General features: G+C 44.0%; 1 protein-coding gene across 2 annotated transcripts in view; it reads left to right on the plus strand.

Annotated features, from left to right (window-relative positions):
• Window positions 1-8,901: 8,901 nt before the first annotated feature.
• Window positions 8,902-27,927, plus strand: part of RMND5A (required for meiotic nuclear division 5 homolog A) — a 72,391-nt gene continuing 53,365 nt past the window's right edge. For both annotated transcript variants that reach the window (XM_055120862.1, XM_055120863.1), the window contains exon 1: window positions 8,902-9,284. In XM_055120862.1, the coding sequence (XP_054976837.1) occupies window positions 9,143-9,284 (142 nt within the window). In that variant the 5' untranslated portion in view covers window positions 8,902-9,142. The remainder of the gene's footprint in view (window positions 9,285-27,927) is intronic.

Below are 27,927 nucleotides of genomic sequence, written 5' to 3' on the forward strand. Positions count from 1 at the left end.
TTCTGTGGTGTTCGGGAACTCTATATGGATTGAACAGGGGTTGACCATACGCTCTCCCTCCAACCCAAAGGTTACCTATTCCTTTTAGTTTATAGGGATATATAGTGATATTTTTTGATGATGAGAGAAATGGTACTTTTTTGTAGTTTAGTATTTCACAATAAAGGGGTAATTGGGGGCTGGAGTGGTAGCACAGCGGGTAGGGCGTTTGCCTTGCACGCGGCCGACCTGGGTTCGAATCCCAGCATCCCATATGGTCCCCCGAGCACTGCGAGGAGTAATTCCTGAGTGCATGAGCCAGGAGTGACCCCTGTGCATCGCCGGGTGTGACCCAAAAAGCAAAAAAATAATAATAATAATAATAAAAAAATAAAGGGGTAATTATTACAATTGTAATTATAAACACAATCTTTCTTATCCTTATCTGAAAGTGTATGCTGCATAAGAGTACGTCTTAAAAGCTGTATCTCATGGTTTTTCCAAATTGATAGGTGAATTTTTAACTTTTTCTATAATGACCTTAGTTTCAGGATTCCAAGAATAAATCAAAGTGAAAAAAATGTATGTAAGATTGAATATGGGTGAATGGTAAGCTGTAGTGATGTCTAACAGCAATTAAAAAAAATTTTTTTTAAAGATGTCAAGAGCAGGGTATGGAGAATAGCACAGCGGGTAGGGCGATTGCCTTGCACGTGGCTGACCCAGGTTCTATTCCCAGCATCCCATATGGTTCCCCAAGCACCGACAGAAGTAATTCCTGAGCACAGAGCCAGGAGTAACCCCTGTGCATTGCCAGGTGTGACCCAAAAAGTGAAAAAAAAAAGTCAGAGAAGTTCTAAATCTATTTTCTTCTTTTCTTGGTTAGAGATATCCTGTTAAGTATACATAAAAGCAGATTTACAAGAATTATATTCTTTTACTAAAATGCACATGTCTATGCACAAGAAAAAACAGGACATTCAAACCATGTTAAAATGGATTCTTTTACCCTTTAGAACTTTATGAATCCATTTTAAAATTTTTCTTACAATATGTATTTTTGTTGGAACACAAATACCTAAATATTACAGGAAATCAAATTTGGTTATATTTTTCAAATTTGGGGAGAACCAGAGCAACGTCCAGAATGATTAAAAATGGAAAGTTTCTGGGAGCTGGAGCCATTGTACAGTGGATAAGGTACTTGCTTTGCTTGAAGCTGAGCTGGACTTGATTCCTGGCATCCCCTATGTTCCTCTGAGCACCACCAGGAGTGACTCTTGAGCTAGCAGTAAGCCCTGAGCTGGGTGTGGCCCCAAACATAAAATAAATACATAACCCCTCAGCAAACAATCCCCCCACAAAAAAACCCAAATGGAATATTTCTCCAGACTGAATTTATATGGGCATAGCTGTCCATCTGATTCTGGAGTGGGAGTTTTGCTTGTTTGTGCTTTGTGAATTCTTTTTTGGTAAGTGGTAAAAATGCAATGACAGAAAAATATATTGCAGTTGTTCTGAAAATAATTGTTCTGAAAATAGTTGTTCTGAAAGCAAGGGAGAAAACTCTTGCTTCTAGAAATCCTTCTTTGAGAAATCAAGGTTGAGGCTTAGAGCAATTATATACCCAGAAGGAAGGACCAATACAAAGAAAGGATGGACTACAGGTCTCTGCCCTTACTATTTTTCCCCTCTCCAGTTATATCCAAAGCCTTTCTCTCCTATATGTTTGTTCTCTTTTCTTTCACAACTACCAACAAATATTTCTCCTATTCTGATATAGTGGTGGGAGAAAAAAATTAACATCTCTGCTACAAGCTAACAATATAGTTGGATAAGGTATATGTTGGAATGAAAATATGGGGTTGGGCTAGATAAACAATACACTTGCCTTGCATTTCTTCCCTCTCCCTGCCCCCTCACTCACACGTCTCTTCGCAGTTTGTATCCCTGGTACTACATATGGTCCCCCAAACACCATTAGGGTTCAGTCCTGAGCATAGTTCCAGAAAGAGCCTTCTGATTACTGAAGGGTATGGCGATACTTTAAGTGATAGCTGGAAATTTTTACTATGATTATGGTCTAGATCAGCACTATTCAATAGAACTTTTTACAGTAACAGAAACTGTTGTCTTTTGCTAATTAACACAGTAGCCATCTGTCATGTGATTATTGATTACTGAAACGTGGCTAATGCAATTGAAGAAATGCATTTTAATGTTTATTTGATTTAAATGAATATAGAATTGGTAAATTCTATATTGATGAGACTAGAGGTCAACTTCTAGAAGGTAACAACATTTATTATTATTATTATTATTATTATTTTATTCTTTATTAGTGAATCACCGTGGGGTACAGTTACAGATTTACAAACTTTTGTGCTTGCATTTCAGTCATACAATGATTAAGTACCCATCCCTCCACCAGTGCCCATTCTCCACCACCAATGATCCCAGTATCCCTCCCACCACCCCCACACCCCACCCCGCCTCTGTGGCAGGGCATTCCCTTTTGTTCTCTCTTTCCTTTTGGGTGTTGTAGTTTGCACTAGAGGCATTGAGTGGCCATTGTGTTCGATCTATAGTCTACATTTGGTTCGCATCTCCCAACCCGAGCTGGTCCTCCAGACCCCCTTTACTTGGTGTTCCCTTCTCTTATCTGAGCTGCCTTTCCCCCCCAGCATTTGAGGCTGGCTTCCAAGCCATGGAGTAAACCTCCTGGTCCTTATCTCTACAGTTCTTGGGTGTTACTCTCCCATTCTGTTACTTTATATTCCACAGATGAGTGCACTCTCTCTGTGTCTCTCCCTCTTTCTGACTCATTTTATGCAACATGATACTTTCCATGTAGTAACAACATTTAAAACAGGACTTGACCTGTTCCTTGAATGAGAGAGTATTTTAATAGCTGAGAATAAGTAAAAGCATTCCAGAAGAAAAAGCATAATGATTTGCATTCAATTCACAAAGAAATTGTTTAAGTAGTTGGATGCAGGTGTGTAAGCGTGGCTGGTTTTTAGATAGGGGATTGTGATGTCCTGCTACGTTAGGTGAACCTTGCAACTAACTGAGAGGATTTGAAACTATAGGCAACGGGGGACCATGGGTTTATTTCCGATTAGGGGGTAATAACAGCTCTTACCAAACAACTTATATTGAGTACCTGACATGGATTATCTAGTTTAATTATAACAACTTTTTGAAAGGAATATCGATTTAATTGGTGGTGCTACAGGGACAGGAGATCAAAAGCAGGTAAGAGAAGCAATTACAATCTTGGAACTCCATCAAGGATATTGATGAATGTGAGGGGTGTAAAAATGAAAAGCCTTATTCAAGATGGTAGATGGGTAGACTTGAAAGAACTTGACTTCTGACTAAAGGTGGAAGGTAAGTAAAGGAGGGAGTGAGACAATCTGTATCTTTAGAGTATAGGGAATTACTAATGATTCTAGCGTGAATGAAGGCAACTGGTTTAACAAAGGAATCTTGAGAAGGATGTAGATGGGTTTCATTGGAAAGAGTAATAGGAGTTAAGAACTTTGATGGAGTAGAGGTTTTCAAGAATTCTAGAGTCAAGTTAGAGATGAAGATAGGAAACTGGGAGAATTAGGTAATATTGACAAAAATGACGTATTCAAGAGGAGAAAGATTTGGTTTGGAAGAGAAAGCATTTTTGGTATGTTTTTGGATAAGTCTTCATAAAGATGTTGTCTTGTATTCGGGAGAATGAGAAATTTATGAGGCAGATCAGGTCTGGAGAAAGACAATGGTAATGTATTTTTCACAGGCAATAGCACTGTAACACTGTCGTCCAGTTGCTCATGGATTTGCTTGAGCAGGCACCAGTAATGTCTCCATTGTGAGACTTATTGTTATTGTTTTTGGCATATCGAATATGCCATGGGTAGCTTGCCAGGCTCTGCCGTACGGGCGGGATACTCTCGGTAGCTTGCTGGCCTTTCCGAGAGGGACAAAGGGAGTTGAACCCGGGTTGGCTGCGTGCAAGGCAAACGCCCTACCTGCAGTAGACAAAAGATAAGGCTGAGGTTAGAAATGGGAGAAAACCTACAAGTATGGTGAAAAGCAAAGTCTGCAAGGGGGAACGGCTGACTAACCCCCACTAGACTTATTTATGCCCTGGAGTCAAGAAATGTATTTATATATAAATTATAAATTTATAAGTAAAGCCAGAGTTTTACTGGTCCAAAGATGGCAGACTTAATGGCCTCAAAGCAACTGCCTTGATAGTCAGAAGAAGCAGTGTTATAGGAAAACTGAAGTGGAGGCACATTTTCAGGAAGGGAGGAAGCCAGGATGAGCAATAAATATAGTCAGGGGCTTAATCCCTGGGACAAAATAGAATTTGAAAGAGAAAGGATTTTCTTGTGTTGCCATGATGTCAAGGAAAAAAAAAAACAACATATCAACAAGATCCTTGGAGGAAAGGAAAGAACAAGAATAGAGGATTTGTTGTCTGGTCAGTTTGGCAGGGAAATGACTGGGAAGAAAAGGGAAACAGCTTCAGGGAGGTTCAAAGAAGGTACACCCTAGGCACACCCCTAGACTCATGTAGATCCTCAAGGCATAAAAGAAAACTCCAGGGCAAAGGAAGGGGTGAGGAGGGAGGAAGGAAGCAGGAAGAAGCTGAGATGAAGTCAGCAGGCCTAAGGATGGGCTTAAAAAGGGAGAAGAGAGACACAGCAGTGAATCCTGGAAGGTAGAGAATGAATTCCGGACCCTGGGCCAGGCCGATTTCACTCAGATGGAGCGGGTGTCCCCTCTCTGCTTAATCCAGATGAACCCTCAGTGGCCACAAACTTCCAGAAGAAAAACCCAGGTATGCAGGAACAGGGTCTGAAGACACAGGCCACATGGCGTCTCCCTGCCCCTTTGGGGTCCTGGCTGACATGCCCAGGAACTGCCACTGGGTCATATTTAAGCACGCCACAGGCCTTGATCCAGAGACTCACAAATGAATCTCAAAATGGATTAGATCCCTACAGAAATGTCTCTGGACCCCAATCATTTACATATTTAGAGTTACAGGAGCACACAGCTGCAAAAGTGGCCGCACGACCATGCGTGATATTCATAATAAGCAATAGAAAATAAATGATCTAGAATCTGCCTGTGGCAGGCAGACCTGGACGGTGGTAGGAAAGTTAAAAATGACGGTGGTGGGAAGGTGTAATGGTGATGGGACTGGTGTTAAAATGTTTAATGTAATCAATTAATGTGAACAACCTTATGAAAATAAAAGTTAAAAAAAATAAAAAGGGAGAGGAGACTGTTGGGTGTTCCATGATTCACAAAATGCATGAAATTGACAGAAATATCTTGAAAGAGTGACAGAGGGTACTGGGGCTGGATGATTTATATATTTTAAATATATGTTTATATATTTTTCTTAAAATATATTAAATGGGAGGACTTAAGGAGTCCCTGGGTTGAAGCCATAGCACAGCGGGTAGGGCATTTGCCTTGCACGTGGCTGACCCAGGTTCGATTCCTCTGTCCCTCCCAGAGAGCCCGGCAAGCTACTGAGAGTATCCTGCCCGTACAGCAGAGCCTGGCAAGCTACCCCCGTGGCGTATTCAATATGCCAAAAACAGTAACAAGTCTCATACTGGTGCCCGCTTGAGCAAATCAATGAACAATGGGATGATGGTGCTACAGTGCTATATATTTTTCACTGAAGCAGAAATCAGGGCCATCTATTAGGAAAGAGGGGAGAAAGGCAAACAGATTAGGTGGGTTTGCAGAAAAGGGATTTATGACAATTGGAGCTTCCCTGGAGAACAACCTAGAAATGAATGAAATGATTAGTTGAATTCCATGAATTCAATGTGCCACCTAAAATCCACTCCTGGATACTGATACAGTAACATGCCTGCATCATGTGCTATCCTGTGCATAAGCATATGGTCATTTACACATAGGTCTTAGTTAATTTTTCTAAATATTGATTCCAGTTATTCTCAACATATAATAAATAAAAACGCAAAGATTTTGCCTTGGGGACACAGGGGTTAAGGTACTTGGGCTTGCTGGGGCTGGAGTGATAGCATAGCAGGTAGGGCATTTGCCTTGCACGCGGCCAACCTGGGTTCAAATCCCAGCATCCCATATGGTCCCCTGAGCACCACCAGGAGTGGTTCCTGAGTGCAGAGCCAGGAGTGGCCCCTGTGCATCGCCGGGTGTGACCCAAAAAGCAAAAAAAAAAAAAAAAAAAAAGGTACTTGGGCTTGCATTCCCAGAACCAGATTGGACCCCGGGCACAATATATGTCACCAAGGAACCGCCAGGGGGCACTCCTGAGCAGAGCCAGGCATTGCCTCTGAACACCTGGGGATTTGGCCCCAAACTTCACCCCACCTCAGGGGCTTAGCCTTTATTTAGATACTTGGGTTTCTCTTCAGATTATGTAAGTCTTTTGCCTTTAAAAGGTAAACTGTGGGGCTGGAGCAATAGCACCGCGAGTAGGGCGTTTGCTTTGCATGCAGATCCCAGCTTCCCATACAGTGGTCCCTTGAGCACCGCCAGGGGTGATTCTTGAGCGCAGAGCCAGGACTAACTCTGAGTATCACCGGGTGACCCCAAAAAGCAAAATAAATAAATAAACAAAATAATAAAAAATAAACGATGGCCCAGTATATTACCACACGCTATTATTATTCTAGGTCCAGAAAAAAGATGGGCAAAGGTCCCGCTCCCATGGAGCATATAAATATATGTGTGTATGTATATGAGTCTCTTGCCCCACGCCTGTCTTCCCCGGGCTCCCTCGGAGGGGGTGGGTTTCAGTTTCCCTCCCTGTCCTGAGCAGAGCTCCCTCAACCGATGATCTCTGGAGTCTAGCCACAGCCATGTTCGGATGAGCCTCATGCATGAAGGAACCGGCAGAGGAACCCCAGTGTGTGGGACCTGGGGCTGAGACCTCCAAGCCTGCTCGGAATGGGACTGGGCCTCCTCTACCCAGATCACCCATTTTCCAGTAGCTAGGTGGTTAGACCCCGCCACCCGCCATGTAATCCCACCAACGGCTAACATCCAGACACTATAAAACCAAGCTCCTGGGAGTTTATAGCCTAGTGCTCTCTCTGGGAGAACCTGACAAGCTACTGACAGTTTCCTGCCCACATAGGAGAGCCTCACAAACTTCCCATGGTATATTCATATGCCAAAACCAGTAACAATGATGGGTCTCAGGTCTCATTCCCCTAGCCCTGAAAGAGCCTCCAATGAGGCACCATTAGAAAGGATGAGTAAATAGAGACTTCTAAAATCTCAGGGCTAGGACTAATGGAGACGTTACTGAGACCGCTGGAGAAATTCCACCAACAGGATGATGATGATGATGATGATGATGATGATGATGATGATGATGCATATGTGTGTGTGTGTTTTGTTTTTGAAGCCACAGCATAGGCGGGATCACTCCTGATGTGCTCACAGGGCTATATGCATGCAGTGACTAACCAGGAAAGCACACATGCAAGGCAAGCACCTTATTCCTCCACACTATCTCTCTGACCCTGTTCGTGGAACATTTAATGGAGAGGGGAAGCCAGGAAAGTAAATGAATTAAACGATTTTAGTTTTTGACAAGAGCTGTGAAAATGCTAATGGTGATGCAATGAATTTGAGTCAGCAATGGAGAAGGGGGTGCGGGGTAAGTGAAGGTCACATGAGAGAGGTGAGGGGCTGCTCACAAGTGAGCTGAGCACTTGGGCAGAAAGTGCAAGAGTGGCCCAGTTCTAAAAAGGGTGAGTGCAGAATGACAAGCTGAGGTCTTCAAAGGACTGTCAGCTGAGCCAGCCGGGACTCGGTGAGCAAACAGGCTTAGGCCAAAGTTGGAGGCGCCAGACCAAGTCAGAGAGGGTTGACCGGAAGGGTGTAATTCAATCCGATTCAATGGAGTAAGGCTCCCACGAGGCAGGGGCCGGGCTGCCCGGCTCTCCAACGCCGGCTCCTTCCAATGCACGACGGTGCCTGGCCCTGCCCCGCAGGAGTTTCACGCACTGGGGAGAAAAAGCCAGGCCTGCGTGTGCGCCCCCAGCACCGCAAGCCTCCTTGCAGCACGCCGAGCGCCGCACTGACCCTTCCCGCAGGTCCCAGCACACCCTCCTAGAACCCCAGAGCCCACCCGGGCTGTGGCCACCTCCCACCCCGGCCCATCTCGCTAGGTTTTTCGCCTGGGACGGCGAGTACGTTTTCCCAAACTTCAGAGCGACAATCCTCCCCGGAGCGATGGGAAGACGAAGTCGCTGACTGCTAGGACGGAGACCTACGGGTCAAACAGTCCTTCTCTTTCCGGCTGCTATTATTTCTTCCCGGCTTTTTCCGAGCTGACCCGCTTGCCGGCAGGCACGCCAAGTCGTCCCCCTCCAACAACGAGCCTCTTGGTTCGGCCTCTCGATCCGGATTGGCCGGCGCCTTACGCCGCAGTCAGCGATTGGAGGACGCGTGTTCCTTACGTCCCTCCCCGCCGCCCATTGGCTGGTTTTCCCGGAGTGGTGCGGGACGGTTTCCACCCTCTTGTTTACGGAGCGCGTAGTTGTGGCGCTCTCGGAGCTCTCGGGCCGGCTCCAAAGTTCCCTATTTAGCTTCTCGGACCAATTGGGTCCTGGCTCCACCCCCGGCCTCTTGCTAGCACGCCTCCCGCGTGGCGCGTTCCGGCGCCCGCGCCGGCCCGGCGCTCCCCCTCGGGGGTCCGCGTGGTACGGTCCGCGCCGCCTCCATCCCTCGTCGGGCGGCTGCTCCCCCCTCGGGCCGGCGGCGCTTGGTGCCGCCCGGGAGAACCAGGTCATCGGTCGGTTCCCGTGAAAACAAAAACAATCGGCGGCGCCGTCGCGGGCGGCCGAACGCGGCGAGTGGACACCGGGGACGCGGGGCCGGGCGGGGCGGGCGAGCGGGAGACGCGGCGACGCGCCGGGGGCCGGGGCGCCATGGGGCCGGCTGGCACGGGCTGCGCGGGGCACCCCCGGCGCCGCGGCTAGTGCGCCCGCCGCTCCGGCTCGTGTCTGCCGCCCGCGCCGCCCGCCTGGGGGACGAGGAGCAGGACGCGGCCTCGGCCGGGCCCGGGCCGAACGGCTGCGGACACCCGGGCGCCGGGGAGCCGAGCGCCGCCGCCGTCGCCGCCGCCGCAGCCTCCGGGATGGATCAGTGCGTGACCGTGGAGCGCGAGCTGGAGAAGGTGCTGCACAAGTTCTCGGGCTACGGGCAGCTGTGCGAGCGCGGCCTGGAGGAGCTCATCGACTACACGGGCGGCCTCAAGCACGAGATCCTGCAGAGCCACGGTAGGGCGGGCCGGGGCGGGCCGGGGCGGGCCGGCGGGGTGCCCCCCTCCCCGCACGCGCGCGCACACACACGCACTCATACACACACTCACACCGGAGAACCTGGCCACGCCTCTCCCGGGCGCCGAGACACCCCCTAGTCACCTCCTGGGACTTTGCCTCCGCCTCCCTCCGGACGGGCCCCCCCAATCTCCCCCATCTCCATGTGAATGAGTGAGCGGGAACCTACCCGGAAACCCATAACGAAGCCGCGGCTCCCGCAGGGTCTAACGTGGGTGGGGGCTGCTCCACCGCACCTGCAAACGCCCCCCCTCCCCGGGATGAGCGCCTCTCGCCCCTCATCTCAGCCCGGCCCCAGGGCCTCCCGTGGCGTGGCCTCGTGGGCCGGAGGTGCGCGATTATTTTTGGACCCAAGGATCAGGGTATTAAGAGGGTCAATGCAGAAGACCCGCCGTTCCCGCTTCCCCCTCTGCCCTAAATCCTCGTGGGGAGGGGAGGTGGTGGGAACTTGCCTCGATTTTATTTTTTAATTGAAAAGTCGAGTGTTAAAGAGCTGCCGGGCCGCGCAGGCAACTTCATCATGCACATGCTTCAGTTGGTGTGGAAGCAGCTCCGCTTCAGCCCCGGTGGTCCAGGCGATTCCTAGGAAAGATGCTCCAAAGCCCAGGCCAGGGTGTGGGGCGGAGGGCAGGCTCCTCCCTTCTCCTGCAGTGTGGCCTGGGATGAGCCTGAATTGCCGGCAGATTCCCAGCCCTGCCCTGAAGCGAGTTGTAGCCCAAGTTAGGTACTTGCCTCCCTGGTCAAGTTGGAACCGGTTTCTTTCAGAAAACAGCTTTTCTAGAAAACGGTGTTTTACCTAGATGATGTCATAGTGCCCCAAACCTTTGCCGAAGTCAGCCTGTGGGAGGGCGTGGCGTGGGTCTTGGTGTTTCAGATGATGTTGAAGGTCTGTCACTTTAATTCTTTTTTTTTTGGTTTTTGGGTCACACCCGGCGATGCACAGGGGTTACTCCTGGCTCATGCACTCAGGAATTACTCCTGGTGGGGCTCGGGCGACCGTATGGGATGCTGGGAATCGAACCTGGGTCGGCCGTGGCAAGGCAAACGCCCTCCCCGCTGTGCTATCGCTCCAGCCCTAAGGTCTGTCATTTTAATGTTAAAATACTGAAGGTTCCTTCTGAACTAGAAGTGAAAGGACTTTATGTTGCAGATTTCTTCCAGAGTTGGGGTGGGTGGAGGGTGAGGGGCACAGAAATGTAGGGTGGGGAAGGTGTGTCGTCGGGGGTGCAGAGGCAGGTATGTGGTGGCAGGTGACTATTCCAGGGTCTCTCCTCCTTTTTCAGCTGCTTTTATCCGTTGAGAGTAAGTGCGAGTCCAGGGCAGGAGAGTCCTGACATCTCATTCTGGACCAGGCCTCTCGGGAAGCCGCAAACCTGCAACCTTCTTGCGGGCAGGACTTGTCCTATGGACTTGGTGGATGCAGCAGACTGGTGGAGTGCTCCCTGTAGAGGTCGTTGGGGGTGGGAATCCTCCCATGTCCTTGGTGAATTTGGGTGAGGGCATGTGAGATAAAAGCGGGAGGGACTAGTGAAGATAGCTGGGGCGTACTGTTGACTTGGTGGCCGAAGACACGTGGACTTCTGCAGAAAGTGAGGTCAAAGATGGTTTCCTGGTGTCTTTATTACAGTGGACCAGGAAGGAGATGGCGTAGGAGGCAGTGCGCAGAATGTGTGGTGTTGCTCTCGGAGTGTGGGGTAGACAGAGCCAGGTTTAGGGAAGAGAACGGGTCAGCTGCTTGGTGTCTGTTAAAGTCAATGGCCCGCTTGTGCTCACAGCTGCATAGAATTAAGACAGAAGAGATTACCCGATAGGTTAGTACGACACGAACAGGTATGAAGGGGGCCCAAGACTGCTTAACCTAAGTGAAAGGTGTCCCCTCTTCAGCCACATTGGAGAAGAAATCTTGTTGAAGGAAGAGAATAAGTGACTTCGAGAAATAGAAGGAACATTTTCTTTTTAAGGACAAAGAGATTGAGAAGTCGGGTAGGCAGAATTGGAGAGGGAGTGATGGAACGTAAAATACCTTTCTTCCACTGGAGAGGGTATGTTGGGGCCAGCTGTAGTATAGCAGTAAGGCACTTGCCTTGCATGGGGTGGCCCCAGGCTTGATCCCAGACATCACTGCATACCTTCCCCTGAGCACTGCCCGAGGTGGCCCCCAAACCACTCTTTCCTCCATCTCCCTCCTAAAGACAAGGGTATGTTAACTGTAGTGAGGGAATGTCATAAGCCTTATTTTAGGGAATTTGTGGCTGATTCCAGCCATGTAAAATAACTGTAAAAAATTCCAAAGAAAAACTGTAGATCTTTTTTGGTTTCAGGGAGACTCTGAAGGGAATTTATGATCAGAGAACTATCGATCACAGAGTATGCCATGCTCTTACTTATTCTGGCTTGGTGGCTTGCTTGCATAACTTTTTTTTAATTGAAGTAACCTTGCATTATAACATGTAAGCTTCACATATGCATTATAAAAAACAACAAATGTATATGTAACTTTAATTTCACTACTAGAAATTCAGTTCTCTTTCACCATACAGTTGTCCCTTTTGCCTAATCTAACCACCCTTCTGGTAACCACTAATAGTCTAAAAGCATATTATTTTTTAAAAAAATATACATTCTTGGTTTAATTTACTTCATCTCTTTGTTTTCTTTACATATCACATGTGAATGAGAGCGTATGGTGTTTGTCTTTCTCCATCTGATTGATTTCACTAAGTGAAATGTTAATAGTGCTATATTTGGGTTGGTAAAAGAGTTTAACCACAGTGAGAAGCAAAAGGTAGAAGTTTATTAGGGCGCAAACACAGGTGTGGGCAGTTCCCCAAGGAGAAACAGCTGTGCCTCACAGGTGGCAGGCATAAGTTTTAATAAAGGGGCAATGTACCCCGTTCTTGGGGTGTTCTGATGACAGGATATGTGTGGTCAGATCTTTTGAGGCAACCAGGGAGCATCCAGGAGACACCTTTTTTGGTGGTCCTGAGCATGGGCTGGTTGGGTGGTTTGGGTCCACACAGCCGGCAGTGCCAGCTGCTCCCAAGAGATAATTCCTTTCCATAGTTTTTCATTTCTGCAATCTCCAGCCCCCCTTGTGAAAATGTTAACAAGATTACAGGGCCCTTTGTGATCACATAAGATTTTGTAGGTCCTTCTGTATTTATTGCAAATGACAGAATTTGGCACCTTTAAAAAATAGCTGAGTAATAGTCCATTATGTGTCCATACCACATTTTTATTCATTTGTTGGTGGTCACTTAAGTTGCTTCCAGTAGTTGGTTATTATGAATTATACTGCAGTAACACGGGGATTACCCTTTAAGTTAGTTTTTTTGTATTCTGGTAAGTTTCTAGAAGTGGAATCACTTTTTAATTTATTGACTAATTTCCATTTTGCTTTTCATAATGACTGCTTATTTTCCTTTTTCAGCCTTCAATTTTTGCCCTCTTTTTGTACTGTAAGCTTACGTAGATGTCTCCACAATTTTCTTTAGCTCTCAAATAATAGGATTAAATGATTGAAAGCAGTTGTAAAGTATGAAAGAAAAAATACCACAAGTCCCAAGGTCTGATTTCCAGAATAAAATCATTTTTCTTATTGGTGGATGTGTAAAGACAAACATCATGCATTGGCATACGATCTATGGTGTTTTACAGAGCAAATCGTTTTTAAATGTATTTTTTGTTTGTTTTGCCTTTTTTTGTCCACGCCTGGCGGTGCTCAGGACTTACTGCTGGCTCTAAGTTTAGGAATTACTCCTGGCGGGGCTTAGGGGACCATATGTGGTGAAGAGCAAATAATTTTTAAAGAGAAATGTTCAGGGCTTCTGAAATGTGCCTCTCTAGTTTGACTGTGATCTGGTCATTTCCTCCCATGTGAGAGAAGGACAGCACTGGGGATCATCCACTCAGGGCTTTGAATCTTCCTTTTCCAGGTTTATTTGTGCTAATAGTTTTGCAAGAATATGAAATTAATAAAGTAGAATCTAGGGAGGCATTTTCCGATATTGCATCATCCTGGTGGTGAGGGCTGCGTCAGAAGTGGCCTTAATTGGCGTCAGTTCAGTTTTTGAGGATGAATTGTATTTTCTTCTGTTTAAATTCCTTTTTTTCTGAGTTTGCCAGTATCCTGTATTAATGAGGCCAGTCTGGATAGTTTGTGGCAGAAATTTAGCACATAAATGTGAATTGAATAAGCCCATTGATCACCCTCCATACTTTTACCATTCTTACTAAGGCAGCATGTGAACAGTGTCTTGTGGGGCTAACCTGGCAGCTGACCTGAGGGGAGAGTGGCGCGGGGTGGGGGGGAGGCAGATGTTTGTGGATGGCTGCTCACTCCTAGTGGATGAGTTTGTGCTCAGCTACTTATTTAATCCAACCCCAGTTAAACCCAGTCTGGCAAAAGGGAGAAAACTTTCAACGGAACTGTCAGATCATGAAGAAGATTAATTTTAGTGTTTAAGGCTCTGAGAGGTAAGTGCAGGCTTTGTGTGTGCCACAAAGTGTGTGTATAGGTAATCTATGGCTCTGGAAAATGTTCTGGAAGTATAAATACAAAAAAACCAGTAAATATTCAAAAATGCATCCTCCTGGAGACTGATTTTTTTTTTTTTTTTTTTTTGCATTTTTGGTTACACCCAGCAGTGCTCAGGGGTTACTCCTGGCTCTGCACAGAAATTACTCCTGGCAGTGCTGGGGGAACATATGGGATGCTGGGGGTCGAACCTGGGTCTGCTGTGTGCAAGGCAAACGCCCTACCCACTGTACTATCGCTCTGGCCACGTGATTTTTAAAAAAATTTTATTTCCCCTTATACTTTATATAAACACACTATGGTTTACCAAGTTGTTCAGGATGATTTGTTTGTTAGACATTCAAAATACCAATATCAGTCCCACCACTGCTGCACCTTCCAGCCACTCCTTAAGCCTGGCCCCATAGCAGATCCTCAATAATTTATTTTATAATGCTTGCATAATTTGTTGAAAGAATGATCCAAAAATGTTTCCTCAAAAGAAGTTAGTAAAGATTGCTATATCTCATCATGGAGCATTTAAGCCCTTGTATAAGAGATTACTTGGTGTTGTTACAGGTTAAGCCTTCTGTGTTTATATTTTGTAAATTGAGATTGGATGCCTTCTGCATTATATCCCATCCAATCTGGTATGCTTCTCCAGGTTTATCAGTATTGTAGAGTTTGAGGTGTCTAGGAAGTCAAAATTTTTTAACGGGTTATCGTAGCTGATTTGGGGTGTGTGCATGACTTCCGGAAGTACAAGGAGATGGGGGAAGGTGGTACATCTCTGACTCCATGAAAGTCTGGAGATTTCAGTCACAAAAAACCGCATACCTGAGTTTTTCAACAGATTAATTTCTGGATGAGGCTGATGCGCATGGTGGTGGTTGTGGAATGTGGAAGTTTTTGGCTGCTGGGACTCTGCGCAGGTACTGGGCTCACCCTCTCTTCCCTCCAGTGTGCCCTGGAACACTCAGCCTTGTGCAAATCTCTGCAACTAGTTGATCTCTTTTAAGATTTATTTATGAGTCTCTGGATCATGGCTGGTGAGTGAGTTTACATGGTGCCAGAGGTGATTCGTGCGTTTGGGAAGTACAGGGAGATGGGGGGAGGTAGACCATCCCCTGACTCCGTGACCCCTAAACAAAAAATTTGAGGTTGACAAGTGAGAAGGCAATTAAGCATGAAAGAAAGTAAACAGTTGTGTGGAATTACAACATTTGACAGAAGAGGTTCAGGGTTGCATCCTAGCTTTGATTTTTCTGTTTAGAATTTGGGTTTGTGTATATTGTACATACATTCTGAAAACACTCAGTGTGTGTGTATATAATTTCAGCTTTTCAGAACCTGTCAATATTGAATATTTTGTGTTGATTGTAAAAGGGTCACGATTTGGTGGATTAATTGTTCACTTACGCCTTATTCTTTGGTGGTTCTTAGGCTACCTAGCCTGATTTGTTAACTAAACTTAGCTATATACTAGTGAGAAACTTGAGAATAATGACATTATGATGGATATCACTGTATCACTGTCATCCCATTGCTTGAGCAGGTGCCAGTAATGTCTCCATTCGTCCTAGCCCTTACCTTTTAGCAGCCTCTCTTTACTCGAAGTGATTCATTGGAGGCTCTTTCAGGGTCAGGGGAATGAGACCCATCATTGTTATTGTATTTGGCATATAGAATATGCCACGGAGAGCTCGCCAACCTCTGCCATGTGGGCAGGATGCTCTCTGTACCTTGCCAGTTTATCCGAGGGGGAGAACTAGGCTATAAGAGGTCTCGTGGCCACAAATGCAGCGGTGCACTTCTGGGAGATTTGTTTTATAGTCTCTGGATCTTGGTATTGAATAAAATTTGGTATCTGCATTTAATATCTTGTCTGGAAAGTAGCACATAAGTTTGGCTGAGTAGCAGTAATCATTGTTGGAATCTTAAGAGTTGGACAGCTACTTGGGGTATTTCAGATGTGCCAAAATAGATCCGTGTTGGTGTTCTACGTTTGATTTTTGTAGCAGATTTAATTTTATCAGCTATTCCTTTCCAGGTTCATCTAGAAGATAATTCTTTGTTATTATCTAACATTTATTATCTATCATGTTCATGTAGGCTAGTGGCACATTACTCTGGATTCTTTTGGTTGAGGTAACAGTAGTTTAATCAAAAGGCAATTTGTTAATTTATAAATAGACTGAGGTTATGCCAACTGGTTCCAGGGGTACAAAGGGATGTCATAGGTCTGATCTCCTCTTCTCTTGTCTATGCTTTCCGTAGTTTGATTTCATTTTCAGAGCTTGGAGATAAAGATGGTCATTGGAACTCATGTCATCCTTCTACAGCTTATGCTATAAGGTTTTTTTTTTTTTTTTTGCTTTTTGGGTCACACCCGGCGATGCACAGGAGTTACTTCTGGCTCTGCACTCAGTTACCCTTGGTGGTGCTCAGGGGACCATATGGGATGCTGGGATTCGAACTTGGTTGGCCACGTGCAAGGCAAATGCCCTACCCACTGTGCTATCGCTCCAGCCCCCGCTATAAGTATTTTTAAGATAGGAACATGGACCAAAGAGAGAGAGAGAGAGACAGTAGAGGGGCTTCAAGCACTTGCCTTGCATGCTGCGGACTCTAGTTTGATCCCTGAGCACCACCAGGTGTGGTCCAAAAAAACAGAAGGTCAGCCTGTTTTTGTTGTTGTATAGAACACATGATTTTATCTTTGAAGTCAGGAGATCTGGCTTTAACTTAAGTACATCGCCACTGTCCTCATTCTGCAGATTTGCTCAGCCTATTTCCTCTGTAATAAACTCATAATTATGTCAGTAGATAATAGATATGAACTGGTCCTAAAATCTACAGAATTAGATTTATCATTTTTTAATTTTTATTTTTCGAGTAAGGACCACCATACTCAGCAGTGCTCAGAGGCCACTAGGGCTACACCAGAATTGCTGCAGGAGAAGTGCGTTCTGGTCCCAGGAACTGAACTCAGGGTCTTACATAAGCTAGGCACGTGTTCTCCCACTTGACACACATCCCTGAGACTTTTTACTTTTTATGTTTTATATTTTTGTATTTAAGCAGTGTTAAGTACTGTTCCAGTTGAGATACTTTGGTTTTAGCGCAGTGGTCAGCTTAACTGTGTATTAGGAGTATTTAAAAGGTATATGAGGAGTAGTCTTCCAGGAAATTTAGTTGGGTAGAGACCAAACATTAGAGAGGGGAAAAACCTAAAGCCACAGCATAGTGTTTATAACCGTGCTTCTGGATGATACCAACAAAAAGAAAACACAAACCCAAAACCAGGACAACCAGTAAAAACTCAAAAATCTTCTGGGTGAAGGAAAGGGGAAGAGGGGGCCTTAGAAAGAACTGTAGTGGAGACAGGGCTTGAGTCAAGCTTCCTGGTCACTTGCACAGCTAGTAATGACCAGTTGTAGGTGAAACTTGGCCAGATCTTGTGGGAGTTTCAAAGGGCAATTGTCTTCTGTTAGGAAGAGGGGACTGAGAGGTTTTACCATCAGCCAGATACTGAGTGTGTGGTTCAGAAAGAAGGGGTAGGGTTTGAGACAGCAGGGAACGCTTCTAACATTCGGGGCATCTCAGGAATAGATTGGTTGTGGATAGTAAGTAGATAGGGTGAGGTGTCAGGGGAGAAGGCTGACGAGCAGAGGGCCAGAGGAGTGTAAGGCAGCTTTGGGGAGTAGCAAAGGACTGAGTTCATGAATGAGCATGGAGCTCAGGTTTTTTACTTTTCATCTTTTTTTGGGGGGAGGGCCACACTCAGTGGTACTTCGGGGCTACTCTTGGCTCTCTGCTTGTGAATGTTCCTGGTGGTGCTCTGGGGACCATGAAATAATGGGGATCAAGCTTGGGGCATGTGCCCAAGCCCCTCGAGCTAGCAGTCAGGTTTTTTAATTTTAATTTATTTTATTGAATCACCGTGAGATACAAAGTTTTCATGTTTGAGTTTCAGTCATACAATGATCAGACACCCCTCCCTCCACCAGTGTACATTTTCTACCACCGATGTCCCCAGTATCTCCCCCCTGCCCCTCCCAGTCAGGTTTTTATAGTTATGGATTCCCAGGAGAAGTTGTAGACTGGGAAGTTACTGAATTGGGTGGGGTGGCGGCGGGGTGCATTTTGAAAAATGATGAGAAAGACACGATCTGAGATCATTTGCCAGCAGCACTTGGGTTAATTGGAATTAGGAATGAGGTTGGACCAGACACGAGACTTCACCCTGGTGTGATGAAACAGGCACCTGGGTAGAGGTGATAGGTTTGCGAAAGCACCCACCAGGATCTCCAGAGGAAAGAACTTATCGGTCTAGTTGCTGAACTTGGCTAGACAGTTACAGAATCAGGAAGAAAATGCTAAGTTTTTAATTGGAGGAGGGAAAGATTTGAGTTTTAACTAAGAAATCCACTGGGGGGGGGGAGGGGGTTGGTCCTCCTAAGCAATGCTCAGAGGCCAAGTGGGTTGAATGGTTCAGTGCTAGAGCCCGGAGAATGTGAAACAGGGACTCCCAGGGCCACACCTAGTGAATTCCCCAAGTACCCCTGCAGTGAAGCGATCTTCCCGCCCCCTTTTGTTACCTGTTTGCTTTAGGACTACTCCCTGCTCTGCTTGGGGGACTGCCCTCGGATCAGCCTGGGGTGGCCACGTGGAATGCAAGTGTACTATCTCTCTGGCCCCTCGCCCACTTTTATTTATTTATTCATATTTTTATTTTGTTTTATTGAATCACTGTGAAAAAAATACAAAGCTTTCAGGTTTAAGTCTCAGTCATATAATGATTAAACCTCCATCCCTTCACCAGGGGACATGTTCCACCACCAGAACCCCAGTATACCCCCTCCAACCCCCCCACCTGAGTAGCTAATGATCTTCACTTTATTCTCTTTATACTTTGAATACATTCAGTCTTTCAATAGAGAACTCACTATTATTGTTTGGAATTCCCCCCCAACAATCAGGCCTGCTGAAAAGGCATCATTTAATAATTTGTTTTCCATTGCTGAGAATGAAGACTCTATGAGCTCGCATGGCCATGTCGCATTCTGGATTTCTGATATTTTAGCTCAGTTCACAGTCTAGATGCATTTCTGTAAGAAGCCGCTCTGGGTGCCAAAATCGGTTAGAAGACCTCTCAGATCATAGTCTTTAGGAGCAGAAGGTCCCTTTTGCACGCGGCAGCTCCAGATCTTATCTGGGCGGAGAGCGTGCCGGTAATGCCCCCCCATCCCATGATCGCCTACAAGCCACGTCACTGCAAACTCACACCTCTGGGTTGGGAGTCTTAGGAGGTGGCTCTCTCCATGTGGGTGTTGCCGCCGCCACCATCTTCCACACAGAAAGACAGGGTAGAGAGGGAAAATCCCTTCCTGGCCTCGCCCACTTTTAAAGACTGAAAAGGAACCGTGTGTGGTTCAGCCATTCCTTTCCAAGATGGAGAGCTGCCTAGAAATCCGTTCTCTGTGTTTTGGATTTGAAGGAAGTTGGATGCTGCTGTCGGCTCTGGGAACGTCCCTTTACTGTTTCTCTCCAGTTCTTTCCTCACAGTCCGCATTTTTGAAGGCTTCCCTTTACTTTACCAGTCACTTTGGTCTAGACTTCTGCTCTAGGAGCACTGTGTTTGTCTGTACCAGGTAATTTAGTTCTCAGATAGAAACTTTCCCCCCTTCATCCTGAGTTTGCCGCACAAAGGGTGTGATTTGGTGCAGGGGACCGGAGGTTGTACTTTCTTTCTGAAAGTCCTACTTGAGAGGGCTGGGGAGATAGTTCAGTGGTCAGGGGCACATACCTTGTACTTACAGGGACATATCCTTGCTCTCCAGCCCAGTGTGGTCACAGGCCCTGCCAGGTGTGGCCCTGGGGGCCCTTGGCACTGCCAAGCAGCACCTCCTTACAGGCCCAAGAATTGAACTTTCAGGCCCACAGTATCACAGTTTGGGTAAGACTGCGTGGGAGGACCTACCCCAACAGAACTTACTGTCACTGTCATCCCGTTGCTCATCGATTTGCTCTAGTGGGCACCAATAACGTCTCCATTGTGAGACTTGTTGTTACTGTCTTTGACATATCAAATACACCACGGGTAGTATCCCGTGCGGGAGGGATACTCTCGGTAGCTTGCCAGGCTCTCTGAGAGGGGCGGAGGAATTGAACCTGGGTCGGCCGTGTGCAAGGCAAACACCCTACTTGCAGTGCTATTGCTCCAGCCCAACAAAACTTACAACACATAAAATGATAGTGGAAAAAGTTTAAAAGCAGAGAAGATCAGGACCAATAAGTTCTGTACTTTGATTTGCCAGCTACTAATATGCTGAGTGAAGTTTGTTTTGTTTTCTGTGGTGCGGTGTCTGGAAGACATGCTTGTGTTCAGTTCTGTGCCTTTTCCTTCTTTCGAGTAAATCTCTGTTGAGCAGCTGCTGAGGCCGCTCCCAGGAGTCCCACACTTGAGCTTCTACTCGCTGTAAGAAATGGTCCTTTTGTCATGTCTTAATATGAGCTATGTTGAACTTGAAGGAAGTTGGATGCAGCTTCAAGTTTCAAAGTTTCCTATTTTAGTATTTTCAAGCTGCCGTTTACCATGTCACTCTTTAGAACTGATCTTAGACCCTTCTGTCCTTTGTCCCCTTCTCCTCTCCTTAATTAACCTGTCCTGAATACTTAATCTGTACCTCAAACATTGCTGACATGGGTATTTGGTACTCTGTAACTGTTAATTAAATCTAAAATGTCAGAGTCTCCCTTTGTTTTCCCTTTAGTTTTTATTGTTGTTTGTTGTCTTTCTCTGGGTTCTTTTGTTTATTTTAGGGCCTTAGACATTTTAAAAAGTGAGGTTAACAGGGGCTGTAGAGAGTTCAGTGGATAAGGCGTTTGCCTTGCATGCGGCTGACTTGGGTTCATTCACCAGCACCACATATGGTCGGCCCTGAGCACCACCAGGAGTAATTTCTGTGCGGAGCCAGGAGTCTACCCTGTGTACACCTGTATAGTAACTCCCCGCCTCCAAACATATACACAAAGGGAGGAAAGTAGACTATTTCCCCTATAGTCTTAGTTATGCATAATCTTTTGGCTATTTTAAATTTACAATTTTAAATTAACTCACTAGAATGGATTCTGGAGTATAATTTAATGAAGGCTGGTATGATGAAGTTAACATTTAGATACAGTTAGGATTTCTTGTTGAATAGATTTCTTTGTATTTTTGTCAAAACTTGTATGCTATTTGCTTTCCATGTAATTCCAACTTTAATATTTGTGACCATTTTGTGGGGCTGGAGTGATAGCACAGCGGGTAGGGCATTTGCCTTGTACGCAGCCGACCCGGGTTCAATTCCTCCGTCCCTCTCGGAGAGCCTGGCAAGCTACCCAGAGTATCCCACCCACAAGGCAGAGCTCCCCATGGAGTATTCGATATGCCAAGAACAGTAACAAGTCTCACAATGGAGTAGTAATCTATTCATGTCTTTGGCCTTTTAACATTTTGTTTTTGTTGTGGACTTATATTAGCTCTCTGAATATTTTGGTTAATTCCTTATCAGATGTATGATATTTCAGTATCATATATCAGAAAATCTCCGTTGCTAGTTGCCTTCTGGCAATGGGCAGTTTTTTGTTTCTCTTTCCACCGGAGTTGAACCTTCAAATTTATCTCTGAGGTGTGCAGAGCTGGAGTGTATTACCAGTGTATATTTTTATCTGCATTTTGCTATTTCAGGTTTGATAATCCAAGCGTTTATTTCATTTTGAGTTAATGTTTGTATAGGGAGTTAGTGATCAAGTCTCAGCTTTTTGTGTGTGGCGATTTGATTCTCTCATTGCCATTTGTTTTTGTTTGTTGCTCATTTTGGGTCACCCTCGCCTGCGTACCATTTTTTTGTCTATGAAGCTCTCTCAGTGAAATCAGACATTTAGTTAGGGTAGTTGTAAATAGCTTTATTGCCATTCAAGCTTCTTATATTTGTTTTTTTCTCCAGTTTTTCTGTTTCCATTTGGATGATTTTTCCTGGTGATTCTCTGCATTTCTTCATTTTTCTTCTAAATGTCTCTGTTCCGGATTTTTGTTTTGTGGTTGCTATAGGGATTGTATCATATGTTCTGTATCTAAAGAATTCTTTTTTGTACTTGTATCAGATGACCGTTATTTGACTATACAGGTTCTACCCTTTTTTCTTTCCTTTTATCTTTCTCACATGACTGTTATTGTGCTGCTCAACACTTGCTGATCTCTTGTTTACTTTCAGGGTTATTTTTTTTGGGGGGTAGAGCAGTTTTTATCTGAAAAAAACTTTATTTCTTCATATTTGAATGATAATGTTGCAGGGTAGAGAATTTTCTGCTGTCTTGTGGCATGAGTATGTCATTCCACTCACTTCTAGCCTACAGGATTTCTGCAGAGAAGTCTGATGAAAACGTGATAGCAGTGCCTTTGTGTCATGCCTTTTTCTCTTCCCTTGCATCTTTCAACATTTTTCTTTATTTTTGATAATTTAACAGTGAAATATCTTGGTATAGGTCAGTTTGGCTATAACATTTGCATATTTTCTCTGCTTTCTAGATAATTCTTACTAGTTCTTTCCTTTGGCATGGAGGGATTCTCAGCTATTTTTTTTCTTTTCTCTAATATGGTCTCTGTTCCCTCTCTCTCCACTGTTAGCAGTCCAGCAACGTAACTTTCGAATGCAGTTTGGTATTTTGCATAGATTCCTTAATTTTGTCTGAGTCTTTGTTGTCTTCTGCTTGAGCCATTGATGTAATTGCCTCCAGTTTTCCACCTTCTTTCCTCTGTGAGGTTGTGCCTACTTGTGCTAGCCATGTTTGATCAAATTTTCTTCGCTGTGCTCATCTTACCCAACAGCTCTGGATTTTTTTTTTTAATTGAAGAGCCCCCTGTGCTCTTAAAGTTCTTTTTGGTATCTTGGATAGCTTGCTTCTCAGTGTTGAGTTGACACTAACTTTTATTGTTGAGATGGCTCTTCTCCATTTTTGGTTCGTTACCTTCTCCCAGTTCTGCCTTACCTTTGCCCTCTAGAGGCCTATCATTTTCTTTGAGGAATTTCACTTGATTTTTTGTAGCGATTGCAGAAGTTACCTGTTTATACGTCTGGGTTAACGTCTTTGGTTTTCCTACAGTTGGGGCTGCGGCTTTTGTGTTGAAATTCTCCTTTATTTCTGAAACTGTGGTGGGGAGGGAGAGGAGGATGGCAGCGAGGAGATTGAAAACCTCAGTTGATTACTTAACAGGACTGGTAGGTAGGTTGGCACGCAGAGTCACAGAGCGATCTGCACTGCCTCGCTATCTGTGGCCACCCTGGTGACTCCAGATGGAGACTCCAATTCCACAAGAGTCTCCCTCAGAGTCTCTGCCTCTGGGTCATGTCTGCATGCTCTGCTCTGCTCTGCCTATCCCCTAAGTGGAGAAGGCACAGACAACACCTGGTACTTTGCCACTACAACCCGCGTTTAGCTTGGTTTCTTAGTCCCAGAGTTCAGCTGGCCAACATCACAGTGTTTTGTTGCTTGAAAAAGGGGCTGTTTCCTGTGGTCTTATCTCTTTCCTTGCTGGGCCAGGTCTGTCCTCCATCATGCTACTTGCTATTTAGGTAGTTCATCGCCTCTGTTCTTGTGTCCACACACCTTCACACAGACTGATGCTCTGTCTTAGACTAGACCTTGAGAGGGTGAAGTTTTTCCCTTAAAAGTAATTGATTTCTGGTTGTACTTGAACCTGGAAACTTTGCTTGCCTATGTCTGTCTTTTTGCTAGACACTGGATTCAGACATATTCTTAACATAAATGGAGCAGTCATACTCCTTGGTATTTAGCCAAAGAAGTTGAAACTTGCATTCATGTGAAACCTTCAATTGGAGTTTGAAGGCAGCCTGATTATCACCAAAACTTGGAGGCAACCAAGATAATCTGTAGTAGGCAGATAGATTAATCAGAGTATATACGTTCAGACAATAGAATGTCAGTGCTAGAAAGACAATAGACTTTGTTAAACTAATCTGGAATGTGTACCTCTATTTTATTCCAACTGCATGGCTTTCTGAAGAAGACAACTATGGAGATAATTAAAAGTTCATAGGTTGCCAGGATTTGGTTGGTGGTAAGGTGAATAGGCAAAGAACAGATATTTTTGGGTAGCAGAAACTTCATAATATCATAATATCATAGAATGATGGATATATGTCATTATACTATAGTCAAAACCATAGGATTTGGGGGCCGGAGTGATAGCACAGCAGGTAGAGCATTTGCCTTGCACGTGGCTGACCTGGGTTCAATCCTCGGCATCCCATATGCTCCCCCAAGTACCGCCAGGAGTAATTCCTGAGTGCAGAGCCAGAAGTAACCCCTGTGCATCGCTGGGTGTGACCCAAAAAGAAAAAGTGTATTTATAGTGATTGCAAATAAGTACCACTTTAGGACTGTTTATTTCATGCTTGTGTTAGGATCCTGAGTCCAAGGAGGACTATTGCAATTGTAATTATAATCCAGTTTTTGTGGACTTCTCCCGAGTGAAAGATGACTGACTATACAGTAAGTAAGCAGTCTGGATTGTGACGTTTGCCTGGAAATCTGGTTTATTTTTCTACCATGATGGTCACTAGTTTCTGAAAACTGAATTCAGTTAGATTTCTTTCATGAAGAAGGTTTTTTTCTTAGGTAGAAATCAGAACATTAGTTCTCTCCATCAAAGATATAGAGGTTTGTTCTCAGTAAGATGTAGAAACTTGTTCTCAGTTGTTACTGCTATTTTCAAATCTATTTTTATATCTTGGCTACTTTCCAGTAGATCATTTGAAAATGCATTAGTGGAATCTTTCTTTCCCACTGTGTTTTTCATATTGTTCCATTATACTTGGACATATTTTGTTGAACTTTTTAGGGTATACTGGGTGTTCTCAGTGTTAACCGACCATATACTTCTAGCATCTGTAACTTATAAATTTGAAAACCAAAATACAGAGGAACTCCAAGTGTTGTAAAGAAGGGAATCACAGCAGTAAGCTCTAGATATCTAAGTGGCTACAATTGGACCTGAGAGATGGTATAGTGGGTAGGACACTTGCCTTGTACACTGCTGACCCAGGTTTGATCTCCAGCTCCACGTAGGGTCTCCTGAGCACAGAGCCAATAGTAAGCCCTGAGCACAGCCCTGAGTGAAACCAAACAAATTAATGCTATGATTTAAAGATATCAATGGGTTTTAAGGTTGGAGATGGGAGTTCAACTGGTGAATTCCAAATTACCTGTCCCCTGCAATTTGGTCTCTGGATTTTTGGATTTTGACCTTTTACTTAGTTTACTGATTGTAGAAGCAAACATGTTTAGCTAGAATAATAACTTGCTTTGTAAACCGAGATACACTTAACATACTGTAAAATTCACCTTTCAGGTGTATACAGTTCATTTGCTTGTAGTACATTCAGGTTTATGCAGCCATAACCATGTCTAATTCCAGAACAGTTCATCATTCCCGAAGAAGCCTCATATTCATTAATTCTCTGCTTGCCATTCTGTCCATTCCCTGACAACTATGAGTCTAGTTTTACTGGTTGATTTGCTCATTGTGTACACTTCCTAGGATTAACACATTATGTGACTTTTTTGTGTCTGACTTATTTAACATAGTATTTCCAAGGTTCATACGTTTTAGCATGTTTTGTTCCTTTTGTTACTGAGTTTATTGTAGTACATGGATATGCTGCATTTTGTTTAGCTATTCTCCATTGGGCAGATAGATTGTTTTCACTCTCTGGTTCTGGTAATGAACATTTAAGTTGTGTGTAGACGTATGTTTGCAGATGTTATTGCAATTTGAGTTTGAATTTTCCTACTGACCAATGACTTTACGTATCTTTCCCTATACTTATCCATTTGTATATCTTCTTTTTTTTAATACCTTCTGTATATCTTTTTATTTTATTTTTCTGTATATCTTCTTTATTTATTGTATATCTTCTTTATTTTAATCCTTATCCCATTTTTCAGTTGTGTTGTCTTGTTATTAAGTTGTAAGAGTTGTTTTTATTCAGGGTTTTTACCCTTACCTGAATTAGATTCGCAAATACTTTCTCCCATCCTGTGAGTTATTTTTTTACTTTCCTAGCACAGAAGTTTTGATGAAGTCCAATTTCATGATTTTTCCTTTGGTTTCTTTTGCTTTTGTTATCTAAGAAACCACTGCTCAACTCTGGGTCAGGAATGCATATTCATTTTGAATATATCACTTTTTATTCCATTTTAGTTAACTTATTTTTATTCTTTTGCAAGTGTATATGTGTACATCTCAGCACTCTTTGTTAAATACTACTTTATTTCAAACTGTTCTTTTGCCTTGTCCCAGATGCTCAATATAGTGCCTGCAAATGTGCAAAGCATATGATAAGCGAGTGGCGCATATAGTTTGCAATTAGAACCTTACATCATGTTGATGCCAGTGACTCACAATTCTTTTTCCCTCTGATCATGTTTTGAACTCAAGTCAAATAATCAACGGACTATTTCATATAGGCACTGAGGTGACATTTTTATTTTATAACAAATGGAAATTTTCACAGAGAAAAGAAATTAGAGTAGTAATATGATTAACCCTTCCATACTTATCATCTCACTTCAATTATTAACAGTGTTCTGACAACCCTTTCATCTATTTATATTTCTCAATCTTTTTTGGTGGAGGGTTTGTTTTTTATTTAGTATATCCAGTAATTGGTGAAATATTTTAATTTAAAAAAATCTATAAATGTATATCACCTGAGTAGGCATAGAACAAACATTCAGTATAAATGAAAGAATTCATTATTGAAAAAGTATAAAAGCTAGCCAGAAATAAACACTTTTCTGAGACGTTTATCTTTACAGAAACTCCTTAATGCTTGCAAAACTGGTTCCATGACTAAGATTTCCTAAATTGTTGCCTGTCCATGAAATTTTATATTGTTCCTTTAAATCTAAATGGTAATCTAACTGATATTCTTGGCAAGGTGTTCACTTCATTGAGTTTTTAAACTATATTGCACCATTCTCATCTGGCTTATAGAGTCTCATTTGCTAGATCTTCTATGAATCTTACGGATTTCCTTTATATGCATTTTATGGATTTCCTTTTTGATCTTATTGCTTTCAGTATTTCTTCTCTGACATTGGCTTTGGTCATTCTGATTACAGTGTATCTTGGACCTTTTTCTGTTTGGGTCTGTTTCTGTGTTTTGGGCCTCATGGATCTGGGTGCCTTCATTTTTCAACTCTGGGACATTATCTATGATTTCTTTAACAAGTGATTTTTCATTGAACTCGACTTCCTGTTCTTTAGGGACTCAGATGATTTCTTGTATTGTTTCACTTGAACTCATCCCTTGTTCTCTCTGGTGTTTCTCTTCATTTCTCTTCAGGCTTTTCCCCCACACCCCTATGCTTTTGTTTTCTAGAGGTTTCCTGTATCTTGGAGCTTCTGATCTTTTCCTCATCTGCTGTTATTTTGCTGCTCTGGTTGTCCGTTGCCTTTTTATTATATCATCTACCAGACTCTTCATTTCTGTCACTTCTGATTGGATTTTCCTCACTTTGTGATGTTTTTTTTCACACCTTAAATATTTTTTGGCTGCACCCAACAGTGTCTGGGCTTCTGGCAGCATGTTACTTCAACATGGTACTTTGTGCTTGGAGCACTGTGCGGCACCAGAAAGTGAGTCCTGGCCTCTTGCATGCAGAGTGCACTGCAGTCCACTTCTTTTCCCGGCCTAGTATCTTCAATATGACAGAAGAACTGAACTTTTCCTCTCACCTCATACCTGCGCTGCGTTTAATTATTTTTCATTTTAATGAAAACAAATTCATCTTCCCAAGTGACTGAGGCTAAAAGCCTGGAGTAACTGTGAGCCCCTTATCCAGAGTTAGGAAATCCCATTTCTTTTAAATTCAGAATGTATCTGGAGTCTGATTATTGCAACCTCTACCATCTAATGCCCTGGGCTGAGCCAGTAGTCATTCCATTTGAATTATTGATTTATTAATTTCTGCCTTATCTCCCTGTTTCTGTTT

The sequence above is a fragment of the Sorex araneus genome, chromosome X (genome assembly GCF_027595985.1).
Source record: "Sorex araneus isolate mSorAra2 chromosome X, mSorAra2.pri, whole genome shotgun sequence".
Classification (NCBI taxonomy): Eukaryota; Metazoa; Chordata; class Mammalia; order Eulipotyphla; family Soricidae; genus Sorex; species Sorex araneus.